The sequence below is a fragment of the Myodes glareolus genome, chromosome 23, assembly GCF_982192425.1.
Source record: "Myodes glareolus chromosome 23, mMyoGla1.1, whole genome shotgun sequence".
Taxonomy (NCBI): domain Eukaryota; kingdom Metazoa; phylum Chordata; class Mammalia; order Rodentia; family Cricetidae; genus Myodes; species Myodes glareolus.
The window spans coordinates 55,667,163-55,692,210 of NC_142048.1; the positions used below are offsets into that span (position 1 = coordinate 55,667,163).

The 25,048-nt window shown below is 45.5% G+C and overlaps 1 protein-coding gene across 1 annotated transcript in view; it reads right to left on the reverse strand.

The window, feature by feature from the left end:
* Cul4a (cullin 4A) overlaps nt 1–25,048 on the reverse strand; it is a 39,282-nt gene that overhangs the window by 11,210 nt on the left and 3,024 nt on the right. Inside the window, exons 3-15 of the mRNA XM_087900826.1 lie at nt 20,188–20,292; nt 14,674–14,742; nt 13,495–13,568; nt 12,862–13,024; nt 12,190–12,279; nt 11,099–11,181; nt 8,178–8,245; nt 4,929–5,047; nt 4,160–4,352; nt 1,738–1,842; nt 1,483–1,593; nt 1,321–1,406; nt 790–897 (exon numbers count right to left, since the gene is read on the reverse strand). Of these exons, the coding sequence (XP_087756952.1) occupies nt 790–897; nt 1,321–1,406; nt 1,483–1,593; nt 1,738–1,842; nt 4,160–4,352; nt 4,929–5,047; nt 8,178–8,245; nt 11,099–11,181; nt 12,190–12,279; nt 12,862–13,024; nt 13,495–13,568; nt 14,674–14,742; nt 20,188–20,292 (1,374 nt within the window). The remainder of the gene's footprint in view (nt 1–789; nt 898–1,320; nt 1,407–1,482; nt 1,594–1,737; nt 1,843–4,159; nt 4,353–4,928; nt 5,048–8,177; nt 8,246–11,098; nt 11,182–12,189; nt 12,280–12,861; nt 13,025–13,494; nt 13,569–14,673; nt 14,743–20,187; nt 20,293–25,048) is intronic.

The following is a 25,048-nucleotide window of genomic DNA, read 5'->3' on the forward strand; positions in this document are numbered from 1 at the left end:
CGGGGTTTTCTGGAAGAGATTTTGCTCAGGCACAAAAATGCCTGAAAACAAAATAAACATGAGCCCCAGTGGTCAAGTCTATGGCAAGTGGTGGGGAGCAGCACTCGGGTAGCGGGAGAACTGGCCAGGAGCTGGTCTAGTCAGGTTCAGTGGAGGAAGATGGAAGCATGGGGCACCATGCAGAGCCAAGGGGGAAGGAGACACGCTAGCTGCATGCTGAGCTGCAAGGCTGCTGTTCACTTGGTGTGGACAGAGATGGAAACAAACGGAGAAGGCTACAGAGATCAGTGGGGTCCAAACAAGGAAATCGGAAAACGAACTGTCTTAGAACTGAGAAGGGTTTCAGGAGAGAGCTCTGACCTGGTCCTAGAAGGCCCAGTCTCACCCTTGCTGCCCTGGCCTCTGCAGCCTGAGTCTCTGTCCTCTGGAAAGGTCCTCACCCTTTGTGATGAAGACAGTCACTCAGGAGGTCTACCCACTCCTCCTTCTCTGGGCACAGTGTGGCCATGTTGGATGTTAGCCTCACTGAGCCTACAACTCCATGTTGCACTTCAGGTTCTCCACAACGCTGTAAGTCAGCACGTAAGGCCCTAAACAGCCCCAGACCAGACTTGGTGGACAGTGGAGAGCAGTCAGATGAGCTGTCATTCTCACAAGTGCCCTTGTGATGAAGAAAAGGAGGACAGGTGCCTCTGACCATGACTGAAGAGGGCACTGTCAAACACCACTTTCCAGGGGCCACAGGACAGGTCTGGCCTTAGTGGGCTTGCCCAGCAGCTGATCACTCACCTCTGGAGGGAGGTGCACTTCCATGGGCGTGTATGTGGGCCAGTAGCCCATGGTGAGGATGTTCACTGTGAGGTCAATGGGGCCTGGTGCACTTTGGTTCTGCATATGCTAAAAACAAAGATATCCAAGACACAATAAGTAGACAGATACTTGATGCATTGAAGAAGAAATGGTGTGTGTATAAAATTATGTATCTTTTTTTATTGAAATAAAGTCTTTCTATGTAGCCCCAGCTATTTTGAAATTTAACTATGTAGAAACCATAGTTAACCATGTAGAACTGGCTTCAAACTAAGAGATCTGCCTGCTTCTGCCTCCTAAGTGCTGGGGTTAAAGGTATGTGCCACCATGCCCAGCCTGGAAATTTATATAGTTTTAGAAACACAGTTTCAAATATGGATCTACCTCAGTCTTTCAAACATATCCCCTTATGTTCAAATATCATTGTAATCTTTTTCTTTCCTTGGTCTATGCTACAACGTGACAAACTGTTAGACCCTCTGAGCCAGCTTTACTGAAGAAACAACTCACTTGCTTGAAGTGAACCATGATGTCTTTGGAAAGCTCCATGTCCTTGAACATGCCCTCCAGCTTGCTGGTGAAGGCAGCTCCACACTCTGCGACATGTGAAGGAGTGGGTGAGAAAGAGCTGTGCGTGGTGCCCGCCCGCGAGCCGGCCCACCCTGAGCTCACCGTGCTTGAGCTTCGACAGCATGGACTTCTCTGCGTCCACCGATGCGCTCTTCCCCACCAGCAGTCTTTTTGCTAAATCTTTCTTATAAAAGGCTTCAAAGACATCTTTACCTGTGCAAACAGCGGAAAACCATGACTTGAGACAGCCGGCTTACATGTTGTGCTACACTGCCAGAAAGCTCCTCAGTGCTACTTCTGGGTGAGAAGAGAGAGCTCCTGAGCACAGGTCAGCATGTTCCTCCGGCCACATCTCACCATGGATGAAACGGAACAGGATCATGATCTTGTCCAGGATCCTCTCCAGCTCTTCGTCTGTTGCTTCTTTGTTGCCCGCTCGTAACTTTGAATCAACATGTTTGGCTGAAAGAGCAAAAATTCCAATCAAAATACCACTGTGGGGTCAAAGCAGGAGAGATACTGCTGGTTCACACACACAAGGCCCTGGGTACCACCTCACACCAATACCGCAAGAAAGAAAAACAAACAAAAAAACCCCAAACAGCTCTTTTCAATCTCCCAGTAACAACTGGACACTCTGGAACTTTCCCAAAACACCACCAATGTAGGATAAGAAGCAAATGAACATTTTAAAACAGGTGGTCTCAAGGTAATGAGAATGTATTTTTTCAGACCATTAACAAATCCACAGACTTAGAAAGCAAAACAATTCTTTTTTAAGTCAATTTCAGATTGAATTTCTTTTTTTTGAGCCAGGGTTTGTGTAGCCTTAGCTGTTCTGGAACTCATTCTGTAGACCAGGATGGCCTTGAACTCACAGAGATCTGCCTGCCTCTGCCTCCCAAGTGCCAGGATTAAAGGTGTAAGCTACCATCACCTGTTGAATTTTTATTTTATTATTAAAAATTTATTCATTTAATTCATGTATGGGTGATGTCTTTGGCAGTATCGGCAGGAGACAGAAGAGGGTATTGGATCCTCTGAAGCTTGAATTACAAACTATGACCTGGCATTTGAACCCTGGAAGAACAGGTGCTCCCAATCACCAGTCCATCTCTCCAGTCCCTCCATACTGACTTTTTGTTTGTTTTGTTTTGTTTTACTGAGACAAGGTTTCTCTGTGTATCTCTGGCTGTCCTGGAACTCACTCTGTAGACCAGGCTGGCCTCAAACTCACTCTGTCTCCTAAGTGCTGGGATTAAAGGTATGTGCCACCACCACCGGTCTCTTACTTTTTGAGACATGGTCTGTCACTAACCCTGAAGCTCACTGGTTTCCTGGGGGATCTGTCTTTCCTCCCCATCACTGGGGTTACAGACACCACCATGGCTGTGTCTACATGGGTGCTACGGTCTGAACTCAGGTCCCCAGGTCCTCATGCTTCTGTGGGAGAAACTTTACCCACTGATTCACCTCCTCAGCCTCTATCAGTTTTCCTGTGGAATACTCTGCCCACGTGCACACAGCTGAGAGCTGCTGTGCTTACACTGCACTGGTGATGACTGCCACCACACTCCTGCTTGCTCGTGTCACCTTTCTGCCCTTCCAGGAAGTCAGTCACACTTTTACTAACTACACAGGGCAGCGATTACAACTGTCTTATCTGAGCTCTCATTTTATCCTGTTCGATATGGAGCAGACCAGGTGACTAAGGAGCACTGCATTATCCAGAGGCAGATGACCTCACTGACCCCACACAAGGCCTTACCCTGAACACAACTGCTCAGGGATGCTTACAGTCGGGACAAGGATCAACCCTGACTTTTACAGAGCAGCTCAGAGCCCTGAATCAAGAAACCCTGACTCACTAACCCTCTCACCTTGCCTCTCAGGTGCAAAACTTCAGTTCTTGGCTCAATCCCTATGACACATATTCCCTCATGGATATACAACTGTGCATACATGAATACTCCTCAACATATACATCCTGACAAGGTTTGGACTCTGCCAAAGTGCTCAAACTGGTTGGGAAAAATATTTGCGATTCTTTTCCTTCCTTCATTTATTTATTATTTATTTACCTATTTATTTATTTATTTATGGTTTGTTTTTTGGTTCTTTTGAGATAGGGTTTCATTATGTAGCCCTGGCTGCTCTGAAACTCTTTATGTGGACCAGGCTGGCCTCAAACTCATAGCAATCTACCTGCCTCTGCCACCTAAGTGTTAGGATCAAAGAGGTGTGCACAACCATAGTCAGCCTTCATTTTCCTTTTTTCTTTTGGTTTTTCGAGACAGGGTTTCTCTGTAGCTTTGGAGCCTGTCCTGGAACTAGCTCTGTAGACCAGGCTCAGAGATTCACCTGCGAGTGCTGGGATTACAGGCGTGGTGTGACATCAACCGTTGCCTGGTTCTTTTTTTTTTTTTTTTTTTTTTTGACAGGGTCTCATCATGAAGCCATGCATGGTCTGGAACTTGCTACGTCGACCAGGCTAGCCTTGAACTCAGAGATTCACCTGCTTACCACCTGGAGAATGCATAGGTTAAAGGCATATGCCCACACCTGGCACTTTTATATTTAAAAAGCACCTAAAAAGACTAGCACGATGGCTCAGTGGGTAAAGGTGCCCACGGCCAAACTGAGTCTAGTCCCCACAACCCATACAGTGCAAGGACTCCTGAAAGTCCTCCAACTTCCGCTTGAGTTGGAACACACATGTACAATGTAAAATACACCTTTTAAATGTAACAAAGAAAAAGCATCTAGGACTGTTTGCTACCAATGAGCTCTGCAGGCTTGTTTGGTCTCTTGTTGATGAACGTCTCAAAGGATTCCTTCATCAGGTTGATAAAGCGCTCATTCCTCTGGAAGCACACTTCCACCACATGGTCGACTTTGTCCTTAAAGTCCAGCAGGTCTTGAACCATGTCTTTATCTTTCTCAGGATTGATGACAATGGTTGTCCCGAAGGTCTGCAGACACAAAATATAACCAAGTGAGAAACAGGCTTAGGAAGCCAAAGAGTATCTTTTGCTGTCTCATATGATAGCAGTACCCTCTCTGCATGTAGCCATGACTGTGGATACTTCTTGCATCCCTTTGGGCAGGTGGGGCCTGGCATGCAGAGGCTCTGCATCAGCCCAGGCAACACTCCTGTATGTACTGGCAAGCGAGAGACACAATGCCTGGAACCTAGAGGTAGGAACTGGGGCAATGAGTCTTAAACTGGACTTACAAACAGCAGTAGGCAGAGCAAACTGCTGTACAGTGTGTATCGGTTCCCAGAGGGCAGAGTCACGATTGATAAACAGACACATCGGATACGCTACTGCAGCAGAAACAAGTGTTTACATGAAGGGGTGCAGAGCTGTTGTCACTACACTGCTAGAGTCCACCTGGACAGTGGCCATCACTGCTGCTGCCACCTTAGAAAAGTGGATTTAGCTGAAGAAAACATTCATCAAGTCATGCGAAAGACAGGCGAACAGACGGCGCCTCTCAGTAGTTCATGTGCCTCTGCAGGGTACAGTGTGCAAGCTGGTGTGTACCTTGATGTACTCGCTCCAGTGCTGCAGCAGAGCATGCTGACCCCCTTTCACCCGGCTGAACAGCTGGTACATCTGGGTGAGGTCAGGAACCCTGTTCTCATCCAGCAGGTGGTCGAGCCCTAGCAGTGTGTAGAGCAAGAGCAGGTCACAAGAGGAAGGCAGCATTTGAGAGTGAACACAGTATAGTCCATACCACACAGGCAGTACATGGCTTGCAGACTCGGAGCACACGCCTGCCACAGCGGCATGCCTGTCTGGTCACTTGCCTGAGGTGGCTCATATAGGTGGATCTCATTTTCAGAGTGCATTAGGAATGTATTATTTAGTTTCTCATTTCACAAACACCTTAACAAAAGTACTGAGTCAAAAAAATATTTTGACAAGTATTTGCCCTGAGAAATTTATAATGATGCCAGCCAGTGGTGGCACACACCTTTAATCCCAGCACTGGGGTGGCAGAGGCAGGCGGATCTCTGTGAGTTTGAGGCCAGCCTGGTCTACAGAGCAAGTTTCAGGACAGTCAGAACCGCTACACAGAGAAACCCTGTCTCAAACCCCCTCCCCCCAAAAAAGAAATTCACAATGCAAATTATCTGAGGATTTGTTTATTAGTCAGAAAAAAAAACATTTATTCTTAAAAGATTGGTTCAGGAGCTGGAGAGCTGGCTCAGCAGGTAAAAGCACTTGCTGTTCTTACAGAGGACCCAGGCTCAGCTTCTAGTTCACATGGTGGTTCACAACCATGTCTAACTCTAGTTCTAGGATTATCTGATGCTCTTTCCTGACCTCCACCCTCTTCTGACCACTGTGGATATTGCATACATGTGGTGCATATACATATATGTAAGCTAAGCACTCATATACATAAAATAAATATAAACTAAAATTGGTTCAATTTTAAGTTTTTAGTTGATTAATTTGATTCACATAATAAATTATAAGACATGGAATTTTAGAATTTTTATTCAACTATTTAGGTCTTATAATTTTATTATTTCATATTATATGAGCATTTTGCCTGTGTGTAAAAATATGCGCCATATTTGTGCAGTACCTGCAGAGGCCAGAGAAGCTACCTGTAACCTGGGTGCCTACACACACAGGGTCCCTGGTCTAAGCTAGAGGTCTTGCTGCTTGCTACGTCTCAAGATTACTTCTGAGCTAAACATACAAATAAGCTTTTTGTAAAATATCTGCCAAGAGTCCTAAATGATGTCTTAAAAAAAAAATTTAAAGGCCCTTTACTTTTTGTAATGTTTCTAATATAATTGTGTAGGTTGTTGTATGTATTTACTCATGTATTTGTGCATATATCTGCAGGTGTTCCTTTGGGGGCCAGAGACTGATGGTGTCTTCCTCAATTATCCTCCATCTTTGTTTTGCTTTGCTTTTTACTGTTCAACAGAGTCTCTCACTGGACCTAGAACTCACCAGTTCAGTTATCCTGGCCGGTAGTAATCCCAGACATCGTCCTGTCTCTGCCACCCAGTGCTGCGACACCTACCTAGCTTTTTAATGTGGATCCTGGAAATCCAAATTCAGGAACTCATGCTTGCACGGCAAGCACGTGATCAACTAAGACATCTCCACAGCCCCCTAATGAAATTTAGAATAAGTTTTTACAAGTATAGTTTACCATTTCCTTGCAACAATTTAGCTTATCAAAGCATGCACTGAGACAATTTATGAAAATTTCTATTACTTGTCTTTTTCTTGTAAAATATATTTACATGTATGTGCATGTGTACTCACATGAGTTTGGGAGCCTTAAGAAGCCAGAAAAAGAGTTGGGTTGAGCCCCTGAAACTTGAGCTACAGAGGTTGTGAGCTGTCTATCATGTGCACTGGGCAGAGAGCCCTGGTCCTGAGTGGCACAAGTGCTCCCGTCTGCTGCCTGTGCCACTTCTGCCTTTTTTTTCTTAAAATTATTTCTTTTAATTTTTAAAAATTCTTTTCTGTGCCATTCTGAACTCACAGATTTTAAGAACACAAACTGAATTCAGTCCACTGTGTGGTTCTGCTGCAGGTTCTGCACTGTCCTCCTAGCAAGGGCGTGTTGGTGGCTCTAAGGGGATACCAGTGACCAAATGTCTTATTCTAGAGTGCTGAGGCTCTCTTCTGTGTTCCCTGTCTTTGACTTGGAATTAAACATTCTTCACACAGCTCTTTAGTTTCCTTTAGTGGGGACAGTTACTCAGAAGTCATGCTGCCCACACTGAAGGTGCTCACTGCAATCATACTGGACACTGTTACTAGACTTTGAGTGAACAAAACTATCAAATACATTTTTTTTAAAAAACACTTTAAAGGCAGACTCTCACAGTGTAGTCTTCACTAGCCTGAAACTTACCACATCAGGCTGGCCTCCATCTCACAGAGCTTTCTGTCTGCTTCTGCCTCCTGAGTGCTGGGAGTAAAGGCATGAACCACTATGCCAGGCTAATATTTCCAAACAAAACAGATCTGGGCAGGAGTGGTGCTTCCTCAAAACTAAACCTGCAGACTCTCAAAGCTCAAGGGAGGAGCTGCAGTTTCCCATCACAGCTAAATGACTTTTAAATGGTGACAGAGAACAATAGTTACAGTGGCATCCAATGTAATGTGTTTATTACCATTTCCAGAGAAGCAAGCTCACTGTGAAGGAGAGAAATCCACTGCTTTATGGCCTTAATATTCTGTGAAAAGTGGTACAATACCTTCTAAAGACAGACTATAAGAAAGGCATATTTATAAACCCTCAGCCATAAGTGAAAAACTAAAGTTGTATTCAGAGTCCCTCCTCAGCTATTCTGAAGATAACAGAGCTATCAATCCAAGTCCATCACTCTCCCGTCAAACCATTCTGGATATGTTCACGGTAACCCAGTGTACAGTTTATGAAGAACTAGAAGCTGTTTCACAGGCCAACTATTAGACATTATGGTGCCCCATAGTAGGAACAACTATTCGACAAATAAAAAACCTTCCAAGGTAGTTTAGTTCACCAAGCAGGGCTGAGAACCACCAGCACACAGCTCTTTAATGTTTAGTTTTTAAGAAAGATCCAAGTTACAAGCCAGGTGTGGTGGTGCACACACGATCCCAGCTCTCTTAACTACATATGCCTCTTGAGAGCTAACACATCCATTAAACAAGAGTCAAAATAGTTCATCCCCAAAAATAACAATTCCAGAAGTTATGTACAATGCTTCCAGAGTTTCACAAGTTACAGATAGGATTTAGTTTAAATTTACACATGGGAAAATCTACCTTTCTGCAGAATTGCGGTCAAATGTTCTCCTAAAAGTTGTTTCTCCACGCAGGCAATCAAGGGTTTCCTATAAAGAAAACCAGAAAGTATCAGCAGCAGAAGACTGGTCATCTCCCAAAGGGGAAAGTTAAAGTCACAACAGACAGCCTACAGCCAAGACGACAGAGGGCTAACAGATAAACTTCTCATCACGTCAACTATGAACTGTGACTGTGTTGACAATTCTAAAGCCAGATTTCATTTCTTTTTTTTTTTTTTCTTTCATGAGACAGGATCTCAATATACAGCCAAAGCTGGTCTCGAGCACATACTTTTCTACCCCAGCTACCCAGTGCTGGGATTATAGGCATTCATCACCATACCTGGCTTCCTGTTGCAAACAAGGCCTAAACATGACCTGCTGAATAACACAGACAAGTCCATAGGTAGGTCCGGAAACACTCAGCAGTGAGCACCCAAGGAGCCTGCCTGACTGGCGTAGGCACATGTGTCCTGGCCTTGGTTTCTGATTTTCACCTCTGCCCGTCATGGTCTGCTGTCCTGTGCTGAAGCTTCCTGAACTGTAGACATGAACTCGAAGGCAGAGTCTAGAAGCCAGCAGGGCACATCTAGCAGTGCAGTCTACAGTCTATTGCTTATGCCTGCTCAAGTACTCTGGTCTCCACGGTCACTGTCATGTCGGTCTGTTAGGCAGGATGGTTGCTCTATGCTGTGGCACCACGAGGCCTACAATCCACAGATAAGTATTTTTCGTGGCAAACTACCACCTCCCTCACAATTTAGACTCTGACTTCTTTCCTCCATCACTGCCCATAATCTTCCTGTACTTATTCTGCCTTCTAGTGTGTTCTCAGCTTTGGTCCTCACCTCTGTAACACAGGAGGGACCAGCAATGGAGGGTTCTAGAGATTGGCTAACCACCTACTTTTTGTCTGAGACGTACTCCTGTAGCTCCATTCCTCACCCTGGCCACCCTGACCCCCACCATTACTGGGCAGGTTTCTGCTCATGGAAACAATCTGCTATGAGGGCTGGGCACATGAGAACCACACAGAACAGAGCAGTGGGAAATGTGGCCTGACCACTGCAGTCACAGGTACAGACATGATCTTCCTGGCTCCCCCGTCCCCCAGACAGGGTCTGTCCTGGAACTCCTCACAAAGACCAAGTCAGTCCTGAGCTCATAAAGATCCATGTCTTCCTTGGTCTCCCAAGTGCTGGGATTTCAGGTGTGTCCCACCACACCCAACTTCCTGGCTCTTTTTTATTCATAACACATATTTTCTTTTCAGAAGATCACAGAGACTGTTTACCTTTCCCAAGGCTTCCTTTAGAGTTTATAAACTAAGGAGGACACTGGAGTCCAAGGCCCAATACCAATGTTTAAATTGTGTGCTGTGCACACACCACAGCACGTGTGGATGCCAGAGGAAACCTCCAGGAGTCCAACATACTGTCCAGGCAGTGGTGGCGCACTCGGGAGGCAGAGGCAGGTAGATCTCTGTGAGTTTGAGGCCAGCCTGGTCTATAGAGTGAGTTCCAGGACAGCCAGGACTGTTACACAGAGAAACCCTGCCTCAAAAAACCAAAGCAAACCAAACAAACAAAACTACAAAAAATAAAAAAGGAGTCCAGGGTATTGAACTCAGGCAGTGAGGCTTAGCAGCATATCTTTTCTTTTTGAGACAGAGTATCAGTGTGCAGCCCTGACTGGCCTAAAACTTGCTATGTAGACCAGAATGGCTTTGTACTCACAGAGATCCCCCTGCCTCTGCCTCTTGAGCTTTAGGATTAACAGTGTGTATCACTATGCCCAGACTTCTATAAGGAACTTTTTAATCTATTTAAATCTCACAGCACCTATGGCAGGATTCAGATCCCAGCCTCCATGAAAATGGAATTCAGAGATGTGGGCGGCCCTCTGGAAGCCTCCTGTGGCCACCTCTGACTTTTCTCCCTATCAAGTGAAAGTATGATGAGCACATCAATATCTCCAAGCAACCAAACATTCCCCCAGCTCGGCTCTGGACTAGGACCTATGGCATCCCTCACCGGAAAGGAAGAACACATCCTGAACTCCCATGCTACGTCTCCTGAGAGTCTGACCCCTTCCTTCCTCTTGTCCCAAACTCCACAAGGACTGGAGCTTCGCATGGTTCACCATTTCCCCTTTGTGCCCCTCCCTGTTTCCGTCTCCTCACAGCAGTAAATAAAACATATTTCGCACAAATGCACATGCTCTCTCATTTCCCTAGCTGCTCATCAACCCAAAATCTAGAGGAAAAAGATGAATGAAAAGAGGGGGAAAATGTACTGTATCATAAGAACTATAGCATATAACGCATCCAATATAACCTTGTAACTAGGGGACGGAGATGACTTAGTTAAGCGTGTGCACTGCTCTTGCAGAGGCCAGAGTACCCAGCACTCACATCAGGTGGCTCATAATCATGTATAACCCCAGCTCTAGGGGACTCAAGACCCATGGACTCCTCAGGCACTGGTACTCACAAGCATATACCCACATACTGCACACAATTAAAGTAATAAAAATAAATCTTTAAAAACAAAAAGCTTCTAAGTGAGTTTAGAGTCTCATATTCAGTGAAGTTCTATCAGGCAAACAAAGCACTCAGATGCTAAGGGTGTCACTGTCCTTGAACAGACCACTCGTGACAGCATGTGGTAAGAAACACAGTTTATAATTGCTGAGCACAGACGGATCACAAGCAAAGCATGGTCTCGTGACTAGAGTAACCTCAGAGTCCTGGGTGAGTTTGAGGTACCTCAGAGATCCGCCTGCCTCTGCCTCCCGAGTGCTGGGATAAAGGTGTGCACCACCACCGCCAACCTCTTTCAATATGGAGCAAGAAAGATGTGGCCTGTGAGAAACTGAAATGGATTCAAGGACAGTGCTTACTGTGTGCTGTGGTCTAAGTAAGTGATCACTCGGTCTGCTTCCTCTTCTAGACGCTTACTCACATGGTTAAGATATTCTGGAACCTTCCAAAAAAAATTAACACATCAATGACAAAGGATTTCTCACATTATTGATAAAAAGATTTCCTCATAGGATTGAAAAAGCAGTGAACACCTTCAAGTTGAATATTACTAGATGACCAGGGTTGGGCAGGATGAGAGCTATGTGAGTGACAACCAGCAAGCTGTGAGCCACCTCTAAAATTAGGGCCCATAGGGTGAGTCACTAGTAGTATCTGGGTAGAAAGTCCAAAGCCTACTGGCAACCTGGCACTCACACAGGAAGCTGTCAGAGGTGAGACCTCCCCTGTGCCAGATTGCAAACAGATGTCAGTTGTCTGGGGTGAACAGTCCTCAGGGCTGGCACCTGCTAGCCCTGCTGCAGCTGAATTCTGCTCTGACAGGCTGGGCCACCTTACAAGGAGCAGGTTACCATGTCTGAGCTCAGGGCTCCCTTCAGGACTTAACTCCAGGACCTCGGAAGCTGCCCAACAGGGTGGGGTGATAGTGGTATTACATATGCAATATCACATGTGTTATTTATTACACATGCATTTTTGGAGAGAATTTTTTTTGGAGACAGGGTTTCTCTGTGTAGCTCTGGCTGTTCTGGAACTTGCTTGTAGACCAGGCTGGCCTTGGACTCATAGAAGTCCACCTGCCTCTGCCTCCCAAGGGCTTAAAGGTATGCACTGCCATTGCCTGGCTTGGAGATAATTCTTTACCAGTGCTTTACAGAGATGAAAATTTTTGATTCTTAATTGTTTGTCTTCCATATTTAGGATTTATACTTTATCCTCTCGCTTAGACACGTGCTCCTTTGTTATTTCAGAAACCACTGGGGGGTGGGGGTGGGAAGGGAAAAATAAAAGGACAAATCTCCTAAGGGAAAGGAATGAACTTCTTCTACAACAAGCAGTCCATCCCTGAGGACTTGAGGAGACTGATAAATGTGTACACAGGAAAGACTGCAATCCTTGTGAATGGCTCCCTGATGGGGTTAAAGCAAAGACAGTTGGTCACACATCTCACCTCCCTGTCTTGCATCAGCCTCTGGCCTTCTGCAGCATACAGACAGTTAGTCTCTTCCAAGAACTTCAGTTCAAACGAGTCTTTATATACCTAGGGAATGAGCAGTTACTGACGCGCTTCATGCAGGAGCCTGCCTTTTCAAGCACTAAGGGCCCCCCTTTCTGAGTCAGCAGGCTGAAGTTTGTGGTCATCATGTGCCACTGATCTTTGGAAAACTTTTCCTGCCAGGCCAGGGCCCTATCTGCTCAACACTAATGTTTATTTGTTTGCCTTTGTACCTTGGCAATTGAGTTTACCTTTGTTTATGGTATATTTTCCATAGAAACTAATTTTTTGTTTTGTTTTGAGACAGGGTTTCTCTGTAGCTTTGGATCCTGTCCTGGAACTAGCTCTTATAGATCAGGCTGGCCTCGAACTCACAGAGATCCGCCTGCCTCTGCCTCCTGAGTGCTGGGATTAAAGGCGTGCGCCACCACCGCCCCGCCGAAACTAACATACAGCCATACTTATCAATCTTTTCCTCCATGGCTCCTTGTGTAGTGTAGCATTAGCTTCAGGCATTCTCTCCTTAAGGACTAGATAACCGTATCTTCAATTCACTTTATGAAGCCTGTGTTTACTTTGCGGCTGGCACCTGCAGTGGCTCACACACAATCAAGACCAAAGCCTCACCTGGAGATCTGAGAGCATGCTCAGCAGACTCCGGAGCAGGCTCCTGTCCACAGCCTCACCGCTTCTCTCACGCCCAATGAGCAGCAGGATCCCATCAATGGTCTTACTCTGCACCATTCTGTCGCTGATGATGTGGTTCCTGAACAGCTCTAGGCCCATGTCCCTGACAGGTAGAAAGCAGAGTAAGGCTTCAGGTCAGCCTTGGATGCTTCAGAAGCTTCACATGCACCTGCCCCAAACTGCTATTTGTTGGTTATACCCAGAGCTTGGAAAGGCCTCTAGTCCAGGATGACAGTGTCTCTACCCTAAATGAGGTTATTTCCTGGATAGGTCAAGCTGACCATCCCGAGGAGGTAATGAGGTACATGTCACATAGGCACCCAACAATCGATTGCTTTTGTGTGAATCTGCTGTCTCTGACCCATGGCTCATCATTCTTCTTGGACAAGTCACAAAAGTTGTCAACGCTGTGGGAACCACCACTACATCTGCTCCCTCTGGATCGCTTCCTTTTTCCTGCACTGTTCCCAGCAACCTCCTCTCTACTCCTCAGCTGGTAGCCTAGGAGATTTGAAAAGGGCCACTCCACCCGAGAGAAGGCAGCAAGGCTTGTCAGACTGGGAGGGCACTCACCAGATAGAAGGCAGCATGGAGTTCTGGAGGACATAGGTGCGATCCAGAAACAGGAAGATGCTTCTGATCATGATCTGAAGACCAGAAAGGAGCAGCACTCACACCCCCGTTCCCATGCTCAGTCATGCACCGACCACTTGAGATCAGACTTTCCGGACCGTCCTTACATTAGCTGTCTTGGATGTAACAATCACTTCTTGATGGAAAGCCCTCACACATCAAGTCCCAATTTTTATAAATTTAACTTTTTCTTCTGGTATTTTTCAGCCCAGACTACAGGAATTTTAAAGCATTTAACTTCAATGATCTTTGAAATTTAATTATCTCCTAACAGATGGCACAATGATGCTCTTTGGATGGCTAAGTACTAAACTAGTCCTTCTTGTTTTTTTCTTTTTTTTGTTGTTGCTGCTGCGTTGTTTTGTTTTGTTTTGAGATGGGGTTTCATGGCCTTAAACTCCTTATTTTCCTGTTTCTACCTCCTAAACGTGATTACAGACACATGCAGGACCCCCCTTCCTGGCTTAAATTTTCTAAGTTAAATCTTGCTACATGGTGTTGAGGCTAGGGCTCCAGAGAGTGCTCTGTTGCAAGGACAGCAAAAGCACAGGCAGTGAGCTGTCCTTTCTACCCTTGCTGCTGAAGCCCTGCATTTACCAGCTGGGACTGATTCCACTTTCTGCAGAGGCTGCTGATATTTGAGAACACTGTCCCTAATAGACATTGTTGTTTTCACATCCACATGGCTCAAAATGCTCATCACCTGCTCCTCATCTCTAGAAAGCAAGCACTCAGGCTACTTGAAGAAGCCAACAGCTGGGCCACACAAAAACTCACATGTGTGAAGACAAGTTAGACACCATCACAGCCTAAACTTCTGCCATCTAATTACAGTGAGGGGCTGGAACCCACGCCAAACTGCAGCTAGACATTTGGAGTTTCCTTTGAGAACTTAAGGCGCTTCTTTCTACATGCACACACTGACTGCTGACCTGGAGGCAGAGCTGGCCAGCACTCCTCCCCACCCTACTCTCCTGTTCAATTGTAGTGAAGGCCCCTGACCTCAGGCCTTAAGTTGGTGGAAAGGCAGGTTAAGGCAGGTGTGAGTGAGCCAACACAGGCATTACTAATAGCACCCATGGATGGAGAAGCAGGGCTGGCGAAGGGCTGCAAACTTACCATTTGTCTACAGTGGTCTTGCCAGCATGTGTTAATCTTCTTTAGAAATAAAACGCTGTCTAGCGAGTCTGTGCGGATCTGCTAAGGAAACTTCAAACACACCAGTCCGTTCCATGTTTTTACAACTTTCAATCTCAGTACCCTTCCCAGATGTCCTTCTAGTAACACGGAAAGTATGACCATTACACCATTATCTAGTCTAAGTTACACTATAGTCTGAACACTTGTGTTCTCTAAATCCGCAGTGAAAACCTAGTCCCAAGGCAATAGTACCAAGAGGTATCATGGACACCTCACTCTCCACTAAGCAGAAAGCTTTTACCAGGAGTCTACTCGTGCCTGGGTCTTGGACTTCCAGCCTCCAGGAAACAGGCTTATAAGCCAGTTTACAAAAAGGCTGACAGAGACCTGCAACTCCCAAGCCACGAGTGGGTTCCTAGCCTCTGCCCACTATCACCTCATTTCCTTCTGTAGCAACCTACCTGACTCATCCCATCCCCTTGGATCTGTCTCTCACTGCTCCACTTTGGCTTCCATTCTCTCCTCCCTTCTCTGCAGGGTTACTTTCCATTCCTGCCAGCTGACACAAACAACCAGGAATGTGCCTCATCTGGGTGTCCAGATTTCAGCTACCGAGGGTCAGGATCGAACATAACTCCACGATGGACCTTCTAGAACTTGTGTCTGGTGTGGCCTGAGTGTCCCATAGTCAACGTGTGTATAAAAGTGTCTAGCAGGGAGCTGGCAGCTCAAGAGTGGTAGTGGTTTGCCCAGTAAAAGTAAAAGCTCAGAATACTAACATCAAGTTGTATTCATGACCAAATTATGCACTCAGCTAGACTCTAAATGTACACATGTATGTTGCATGTGTGCTTTTGGGACGGTCTCATTCTAGCCAAGACTGGCCTTAAATGAAGCAATCTTCCTTTCCCAGTCTTCCGCATGTTGGGATTTCAGGTGTTAGCCACCACACTGTGCTTGTCTGTTTTTGAGTCAGGATATTGACATATATTCTATGCTGGTGTTGAACTTGAGGTCCTCTGCCTCAGTGTCCTCAGATATTACAGGCATGTGCCAGTATACACATACATACACACACTTTTTTTTTTGTGAGCTAGGGTCTCATTATGTTCTCTGGATGGCCTGGAAGTTGCTATTAGGATATTCTCTAATTTATGTACATACTACATATGTACGTATGTATGCATGTGTGTATGTATGTATATATGTGTACATATATGTAGTGCCCAGAAGAGAACAGAAAGGGACATCAGATCTCCTGGAACTGGTGTTATGGATGGTTGTGAGCCACTGTGTGGGTTCTGGGAACCAAACCCCAGTCCTCTGAATGAGCAGCAAGTGCTCTTAATTGCTGAGCCATCTCTCCAGTTCCACTTATTTTTTAAAATTTTAGATTTTTTTCTTAAGTGATTTAATTTTTTTACTGGTATGTATGTGTGTGTTGGTGCCAGTACCCATAGAAGGCAGAGGTGTCACATCACCTGGATAGAGCTGAAGTGAGCTGTTCTGGAAATTGAACTTGGGTCCACGGCAAGAGCACCAAGAACTTTTATCAATGAGCAACCTCTCTAGCTCCTAGGACATACTTTTTTTTTTTTTAAAAAAAAATGCGCAAAATACAGTTTTAAAATAAAGCTATCTGAAAGTGGGTTTCTAGAGAAGGATTTTCATTTGCTCTCTGAGCTTCCTAATACAGAAAAAGCAGCCCACGTACGTGGGAAGCACTGGGGTCCTGTGCTGTAGTCTTGTCTGCCACTTACTAGCACACGGCACCATCCATGTCAATGAGTTCCCACGAGGAAACAGCGCATCCAGACCAAGGAGAAACTTGGTAATTCTGCCACAGCAGACCTTCAGTCAGTCAAGGGCAGCTGGCAGAGGCAGGAGGGGAAGAGAATGCTTAGGGAGACAGTGAGGTCACAGGCACATCTGTGCAGGTGGCCATAACCATAGTAGGTCAAAGAGGTCTAGTTCTTGCCTTCTAATCTCAGGAAGCATATTCACAATTCACAAGCTTAGACAGTCAGAGAAAAAGCCTGTCAGTTCTGTGGCTAGCACATTACCCCGGGAGAATGCTTCTATAGTGGTAAAATATGCCAGACCTCTATTTGTGCAAAGCAAGACCAAGGCCGGCCACAGGACATCCAGCAGGTTGAGAGATGCCACAAGCCTGCCGATCTGCACAGTCCCTACTGCATTCACACTGCCAGCTGGAGCTGTGTGGCAGTGAGCCTGCATGGGCCTTCAAGCTTAAAACGGAGTTAAACTGACACTAGTCCATCTTCTGTTGCTACCTGGAAGCTCAGGCATCACTAATAACCATGGAGGAGTTGTACCTGGCCCAGTATTAAGATGTAAGGGTTCAATGTCAATGTTCTTTAAGGAAAGAACTCTGTTAATTAATTTAAACAGGCATCTTCATCAACCATTTGTTGATATTTTCCATGAGAAAAAGCACCATAGAGTGAACTAGTATCACAGAGTAGGTATTTACCAAGATCCTATGCAACCTGCTAGAATTCAGTCAATTCCAGGATGCAAGGCTTACAGCATCACCACAGTGCCAGAGGTGAGTAAGTCTAGGCAATGAGATGCATAGCTGACAGGAGGGTCTGTTGTGGCTTCTGCTGAGGCAGCTTTGTGGTAGCCATTCTTGTCTCATTTCAATCCATGCAAAGGACACAAACCATCCATGAAAGTGAGGTACGCCCTTCATGGTACAATAAAATCCAACAAGAAGAATGCTATGACACTCCATAAAAAAAACTGCCAATCACAAAGACCATTTAAAGGAAAGCAAAAATACATTGTGTATATTCCAGAGGTGTCCACTGCTATCTGAGTGTCAATCCCCAGGGTCATTCAGCTTGGCTGCAGCATCTCAATCAGGTCGAGAACAATCATCTCACATCGATCTATTTAGGGCTATTTAATTACCATTCTCCCCATTGGCCAAAATTGCACTGCAGAACTCTGAGCACAACATGGGGCAAGCCACACGTCAGGTCACAGGTGAGCCTTCCTTCTTTGGCTTTTCTCTTCTGGAAGCCAGTGGCAGCAACTGCTGATCCTTGCCTCTGGGCTTGTCTCACTCTGCCTGCCACGTTTCTGTATAAGCCGCCCAACAGCACCATCTCCTCTCCCCTGGCACATCCCTTCTCAGGTAGGTGGGTTAGTCTTCCTTTATGTCCAGAAGTGCACACGGCCTTTTGCTACACAAAAGCCTATCTTTGTTATCTCCATTAGAGGGACGCCTTAAGGGAGAATCCTGTGTTACTCACAATGTTTCCAGAACCTAGTTTGATGCCCGGCAACACATAACAGCCACTTTGGAAATGTGTTGGCCGGTCAAGGTTTTAGGCTGCATGTTGGCCACAGTTCTAGATTGTCCCATCATTCTGCCCAATAGATCTTCATATGAAATTTGGTTGAGCTCTTGCTTAGAAACCTGTAAGTAATCTCAGTGACTTGTACAGCTTGAAGTGCAACTCTGTGATGGCATATCCAGAACCAAATGCAGCCTGTGACCTGGACTGCACATCAGACTGTGCAGTTTTTTTGGTTGTTTTTTTTTTTCCCCCGAGATAGCGTTTCTCTGTAGCTTTGGTGCCTGTCCTGCAACGAACTTGCGCTATAGACCAGGCTGGCCTCGAACTCCCAGAGACCTGTCTGCTTCTGCCTCCCAAGTGCTGGGATTAAAGGTGTGCCACCACCATCCAGCCTGTGCACAGTTCTTAAGAACACACTTTGCACTCACTCATGTTCACTCTGTCTGGTTACATCCCACTGTCCTTCGAGGCCCAATTCAGTGGTATCCTCCCGGGCTCCAGCCCCTGGTTTCTGTCCTGCTGCTGTCAGCTGCATGTGTCTGGGTTCAAGACACATTGTCACTAAGGCATCTAATGTGTTAGTGCCTTTTCCTTCTGTAAACAAATCGTGACTCTTATCATCCTGGCTTGTTACCAAGGAACAGCATCCTTCCTTGGCTCTACCCTGGAGCCAGAATCCCTTGAAGGGTAGAAATGAGGCACAGTCACTTTTCTATAATCCACCATGGGGTAGGAAACAAAGACTTGCTAAATATGTGACCATTTTGGTCACCCCCCAGAGTGGGATTAACTGGCAGGAGGATAATTAAAGCAGGCAATCAAAAAATGGTTTCCAGCAAAGTGGGATTAGAACAAAACAGTATGAGCTGACCCTGATGGGTACTGCTGTCCTACAACACGGCTGCTGACCATCTAGTGTCACTCGGCCCACATGTCAGGCTACTCCAGTACTCTGAATGGTGTAGGGGCTCCATAAGACTCACAGATATCTCCTGAGATAAGAGTGCATGCTGGCAGGTTCTCCTCCAGGGTGTGTGGTCACCGTGATCTTGTACAATCAGAACACGTGCAAGAGAATAGAGAGGATCTTGATAGACGCGTATGTAGCAGAAACCTAAAGGCCTCAACATCCAGCGACACTGCTTGCTTGCTGCTCTGCATTAACAGGGTCTGTACAGAGGGCAGGACCATGTTTCCTTTGATGAGAGTCACAGGAAGAAAAAGATTTCCTGAACCCGGAGAAAGTCTTCAATAGGCAGATGTTGAGATTTGTTTTATTCACTAAAGCATGGAGCCAAAGAAGTCAGCATGGAATTCACACATGACGTTTGTGTCCTAAAACTGGCAACGGGCTTGGGCCAGGTCATACAGATGTCCTTGTGTGCCTAAGTCACAAGATGACATGGCAGCAGACTCTACACTGTCCTCTGCCCAGCGCTGTGTATAGCGCATGCCTGAATAATTCCCTTCTTCAACTGAACACCACAGCCACTACTCCTTTGTCTGGTCGTGTTCTGGGAGGTGTTGTCTTAGACCAGACAGGCAGGTTCTCCTGCCTGCCCACAATAGCACACAACCCAGCAGGAGGAACTGGATGCAGCAAGCATCTGAGCACAGTTCTCGGGTTAAGCTGAACCCACGGCCTGATGGTAAGTAGGGATCCTTTCCTACAGCTACCCTCCTGCAGGAACCAGGAAAGACCCTCAGATGAGACAGCCTTCCTCACAACTGACTTGGGCCTGTGAGACAACGAGCTAGGAAACCATGGGGCTGAACCCTGATTCCTGACAGAAACAACCCCAAACACAAACCGGGTATGTTTGAAGCAGCCACATTTGTAGGACTTGTCACATGTTATAGAAAATGAATACAAACGGTTTTCATTAAAAGGACAGAATTTCAGTTTTAAGGAATGTTTAGAAATTTCTCTAAATTCTCCAACTAGATGCTTAAGTAGAGGCTGTTTACCCCAGTCATTCAGATGTTACAAATTTCACTTAAAAATCTATTATAATGAGTTATGAAACAAACTTTGGCACTTTGTTCTATAAAAGAGGACTTAAAACTTATTCCTTAAATATTAAGGATCTCCAATTGTCCTTTATCCCATTTTAGAGACGTGTGTAATGAACAAACCTCCCGAGCACAAAGCACAGAAAGGATATTCTCTGAATGGGAGGATCTGGGCTTGGACGTGGTCTTCGCAGACCTGGCGCAGCTGCTTGTAGAGTGTTGGGGAGACTTTGTGAGAACAAAGGTTTTCAACAGCCTGCAACAGAGGGAGAAGGTGATCGTCAGATGTCACTGGGTACTTCAGTGACCTACAAGCACGCCCGGAACAATGGGCACTTCCCGCACTTGTGTGAGCATGACGGACTGACGCTGTGCTACACTTGTTATCCCCAGCACTTGGGGGGCCCAGCACCTCAAGCCTCCAGCTCTGCCCAGTCCAGTGGCTTCTCTATCAGGCCGCACAGCAGTACCAGAATTCTAAAGCAGGTTTGGAGCTTATGGCCATTTTCTGATTCTCTAGGCTGAGGTAGGACACACATTTATTTATCTTGAAAATGACCATGTGAAACCAGGGCAGTAACAGGAGGGGAGCAGAATTCCTTCTCAAGCATGGCAGGGACTCCACCTACCATGAGTAGAGGGTAGAAGAACTATGATTCCTGACCGACACTGTGCTGTGGGCATTTAAAAGAGCCACTTCAGAGAAGTAAGATTTAGTCTAACAACCAAAGGTGGATGTGGTAGATTTTGGATTTTGCTTGTCCCAGTTCACAGTTGTTACTCATATCAATCCATTCCTAAAAAATGCTGCTCATATAGCCCCAGGGTCACTCCTCATAGCGGACTACTACTGTCCCAGACTAACAGACTGTGGCTGAGTCAGAGCACCGGATGCCAGCAAGCGTGGGCTGTGGTGTCCAGTGCTGTCTGTCCACTTGCTCTCTCAAGCATCACTTGCATGTGCTTACGCTACTGAAACAATGAGCAATGTTTCCTATGGCCCTGTCTAGGCCCTCAGGTGAAGAACGAAATGAGGGACAGCAGCCAGCTGTAGGTTTCCTAAATTCAAATTCATGCAGAGGTTCTTGGACTGGAGCTGAAGTCACCGGAAATAGAAGCAAGAAATCGTGGACCATGTCACTAATTCACTGACAAAAATGACGCAAGGGAAACAAGCCCAACTGCCTGGCAAGCCCTCAGGAAACTGCCACACACCTAGCTACATCAGGACCCAGCCATGACAAAGAGACATACAGATGTGGCAGGGTGGGGCCCCAGGATGACTCTGAACTCATAGCGGAAGACCAGCAAGGCATGCTGCCCAGACCCAGCAGCTCAGGACTGGTGACACTTTCTAGGGCAAGGATGGTCACGCACAGGCTTGCTGTCTCCTACTTCCCTTCCTCACCCCATTCCACCTGGAACAGTGCTGGGATACTGGACCTCACTAGATGCCCACCTGAGTGACAATGTAGAACGAAATCAGGACTCAAATGCGGGCAACAGGAAACTAGAAGTCTCTCAGGAGACATGCACCTACCACAGTCTTCCAGATCTATTTAGCCGGGCGGTGGTGGTGCACACCTTTAGTCCCAGCACTTGGGAGGAGGCAAGGTGGGCAGATCTCTGTGAGTTCAAGGCCAACCTGGTCTACAAGAGCTAGTTCCAGGACAGGCTCCAAAGCTACAGAGAAACCCTGTCTTGAAAAACAAAGAACAAAAACCAAACAAACAAAAAAAAAAAGATTGAGGAAAGAGCTAAACACACACAGCTACTGAGTGCTGAGCAGGGCTGCTAGAAGAGGGCAGGTTCTGGTGGTCAGAGAGGGTAGATTCTCTGCTTCTGTATTGAATTTACCCTATACTAATGCACGACTTACTCAAAGTGGTAATAGAGCAATACCGATCTGTTGTGGGATATTCGATCACATGGTGACACCCTGAGACCGTGTTAATAAAGTTAACCTTGAATCAGGGGGCTGGGCCAGTTAGTAGTTAACAAGAATCAGTTAGAAAGTATGCAGAGGACCCAGGACATGGATAAAGAGGCACAGGAAGGAATAGACAGGGACTTGAAGATTCTTGGGCTTTTTGGATGTCCTTTTTACTCTAGGAATTGTGGAGAGAGGCGCCAGCTGTTGGAGCTTCCTACCCAGTTTCCAGGCTGCATGCAGGACCCTGAGTCAGGAGATGTGGGCCTGCAGGGGAGATAAAGTCTCCCAATATGCAACAAAGGGTGAGAAAACTATAAATGTCAAGGAAAGAACCATCTAGAAGGGTGGAGGAAACAGTGGCAGAGTTCACACGGGGCCTAGAACAACTGGAAACTACAGTCAGGGTCCTAGGAAGCTCTGCTTCAGTGTTGGAGTCCTGGATACAGCATTGCTCTGCTCTGGACTAACTGATCCTAAAAGCAAAACTTAAAAGGCCAGATGGTCTCCAAATACTTTAACAATAAAGTATATAAGAATATCTGGCATATCAGTTAGAATTTATAATGTTGAACATCCAGCCAAAGATTATCAGATTCCCCTTAATGGGATCAACCAGAACCAAAACACAGAGTTTGCAGGTCAGGAAGAAACAACAGTCATCTAAGAGAGTCTATGTGTCCAAAGATGAAGCAGAGCTTCAAAAAGCCTTCAGAATGACCCCAACTGTGCCCTTAGGAAGAAGACAAAGTGTGCGGGAAACTCACACCAGTGGCAGCAATAGCAAAGGAGGCATGGCTGGGTTAGACTCTGAAGACAAGAGGGCTGGTAGTCTCAGGGGGACTTGGGACAATCACTGTGCACTTAAAATCTTTCCATGAAGAAAACTGAGATGGAGATGGCTCAGCAGTTAGAAGTTGCTCTTTCAGAGGACCCAGGTTTGACATCCAGCACCCACATGGCAACTCACAACTGTCTGTAGCCCCAGTTCTAGATGTGACACCTTCTGACCTGTGGACACTAGGTTTGGAATGTGGTGTCCAGACATACACGCAGGAAAAAATCCACAAACATAAAGTGGCAACAATGATGGTGATGCTAATGAAAATAGAGTGGCTCCACGAGGGAATCCCCTCAAACATCTAAGGAAAGAAATGCCATCAAGTGTATACAAGAAGGGAGACTCATTTCAAACCCAAAAAGCCACCATTACTTTGACATGCAAACTGATCAAAGATGTAGTAGCAAAATTATCCAGTAAGACAATTTTACAAGACATTAACAACTCAACCCAGCACATAAAAAGACCACAGAACTGGGCACAGTGGCAGACGCTTTAATTCCAGCAGCACTCAGGAGGCAGAGGCAGGAGGATCTCTGGGAGTTTGAGGCTAGCCTAGCCTACATATATGTAGTGAACAGCCACTCAAGGCTACATAGTGTGACTATATCTCAAACAAAACTCCATTTCAGCCAAGTAAGATATAACCCAAACATACAAGACTGTCTTTATACTCAAAAGAGGGGGGAAAATAATGAACATAACCGACAAACTAAGAGACAAAACCCACATGGTCCCTCAAGAGATGCTGAAACATACTTTCATTAACCAGGAACAGAAAGGACCCGCCTACGTGGTAGCACTACACTCAACAGCGGCAAAATAAATGTTCCTGAGACCCAGAGTAAAACAAGTGCCCTGCTTTCTTACTTCTAATCACTGTCCTAGAGGCTCTTGCCAATACAGCAAGACAAGGCAAAGAAATAATAGGCACAAAATTTAGGAAAAAAAAAAGCTTTCTAGTTACACGTGATCCTCTGGGCAGAAGACCCAATGGGATCTACAAGAAAGCTAGAAACAAACAAGGTTGTCAAGTTAGAAAGACAACTTCAATATACAAAAGTCAACAGTGTTTCTATATAACAGTGAAAAATCACAAATCAGAACTTAAGATAAGTTAAAAAAATGCACAAAAAGTTTGTAACATCTGTATAATTGAAACAAGAAACATTGCTGAGAAATATTTAAAAAGTCCCAAAAGAGTGCTCTCTATCATTAAGGCTGAGTCGGTTCTCTCTAAACCATCTAATAGAGTCACCAGAATCCCAATCAAAACCTTAGCTGGCCTCTTGGAAGAAGCCAGAAAACAGATTCTAAGATTCCTAAAGACAGAGGACCAAGAGCAGCTGAAACGACTGTGGAAACACAAGGCGGAGCCAGCCCTGTCTGATTTAACACCTCGCTACACCCACTCCTAGATGGACAGCTGGTCTTGTCTTTGAGAAAGTCAGTCGGGCAACAACATGCCCAGCACCTGGACATTTACAGGGACAACACTGCATGTAGATTTATATCTTACAATACACACAAAAGTCCACAAGCTATAGCTCACAGATCGAATGTAAAATTTTTAATTCTAAATATCTACTAGGGAAATATAAAATCTTAGATTAGGACAAAGATTTGTGTTTTTTTGTTTGTTTGTTTTGTTTTTGAGACAGGGTGTCCTATAGCTTGCCTAGAGCTGGCTAGTAGAAGAGGCTGACCTTGAATTCCTGAATCTCTTCTGAACCTGCTGGGTTTACAGGAGTATGCTACTATTCTCAGCTATGGCAAAAAAATTTATTTTCTTATTTTTTAGGCAGATACTAAAATCACAACCTAAAAGAACAGCTGATACACTAGACTTCACAATTTAAATCACTGTTCTTCAAAGGACATATATCTAAAAGTTAAGGAGTAAATTATGAACTAGAAGAAAATATGTGCAACTTGTATCTGGCAGAATCCATACTAAATCACACATAGTAACAGGAAAATAATCTAAAAAATGAAGCTGGACATACTGGCTTATGTCTGTTAACAAAAGAATTTGGGAGGTTGAAGCAGAAAAGTTATAAATTTGAAGCCAGAGTAGGCTGCATAGTGAGATAAAAAGGGAGGGAGAGGAGTGAAGAGGAGGCAGCAAGCAAACAAAAGGTTTGAATAGTTAACTTCATCAAAAAGGGTACAGAATATAGCAATAAATGTATGAAAAGATGCCTAATATCAGTAGGACCGTAAATTAAACCACAGGTAAAG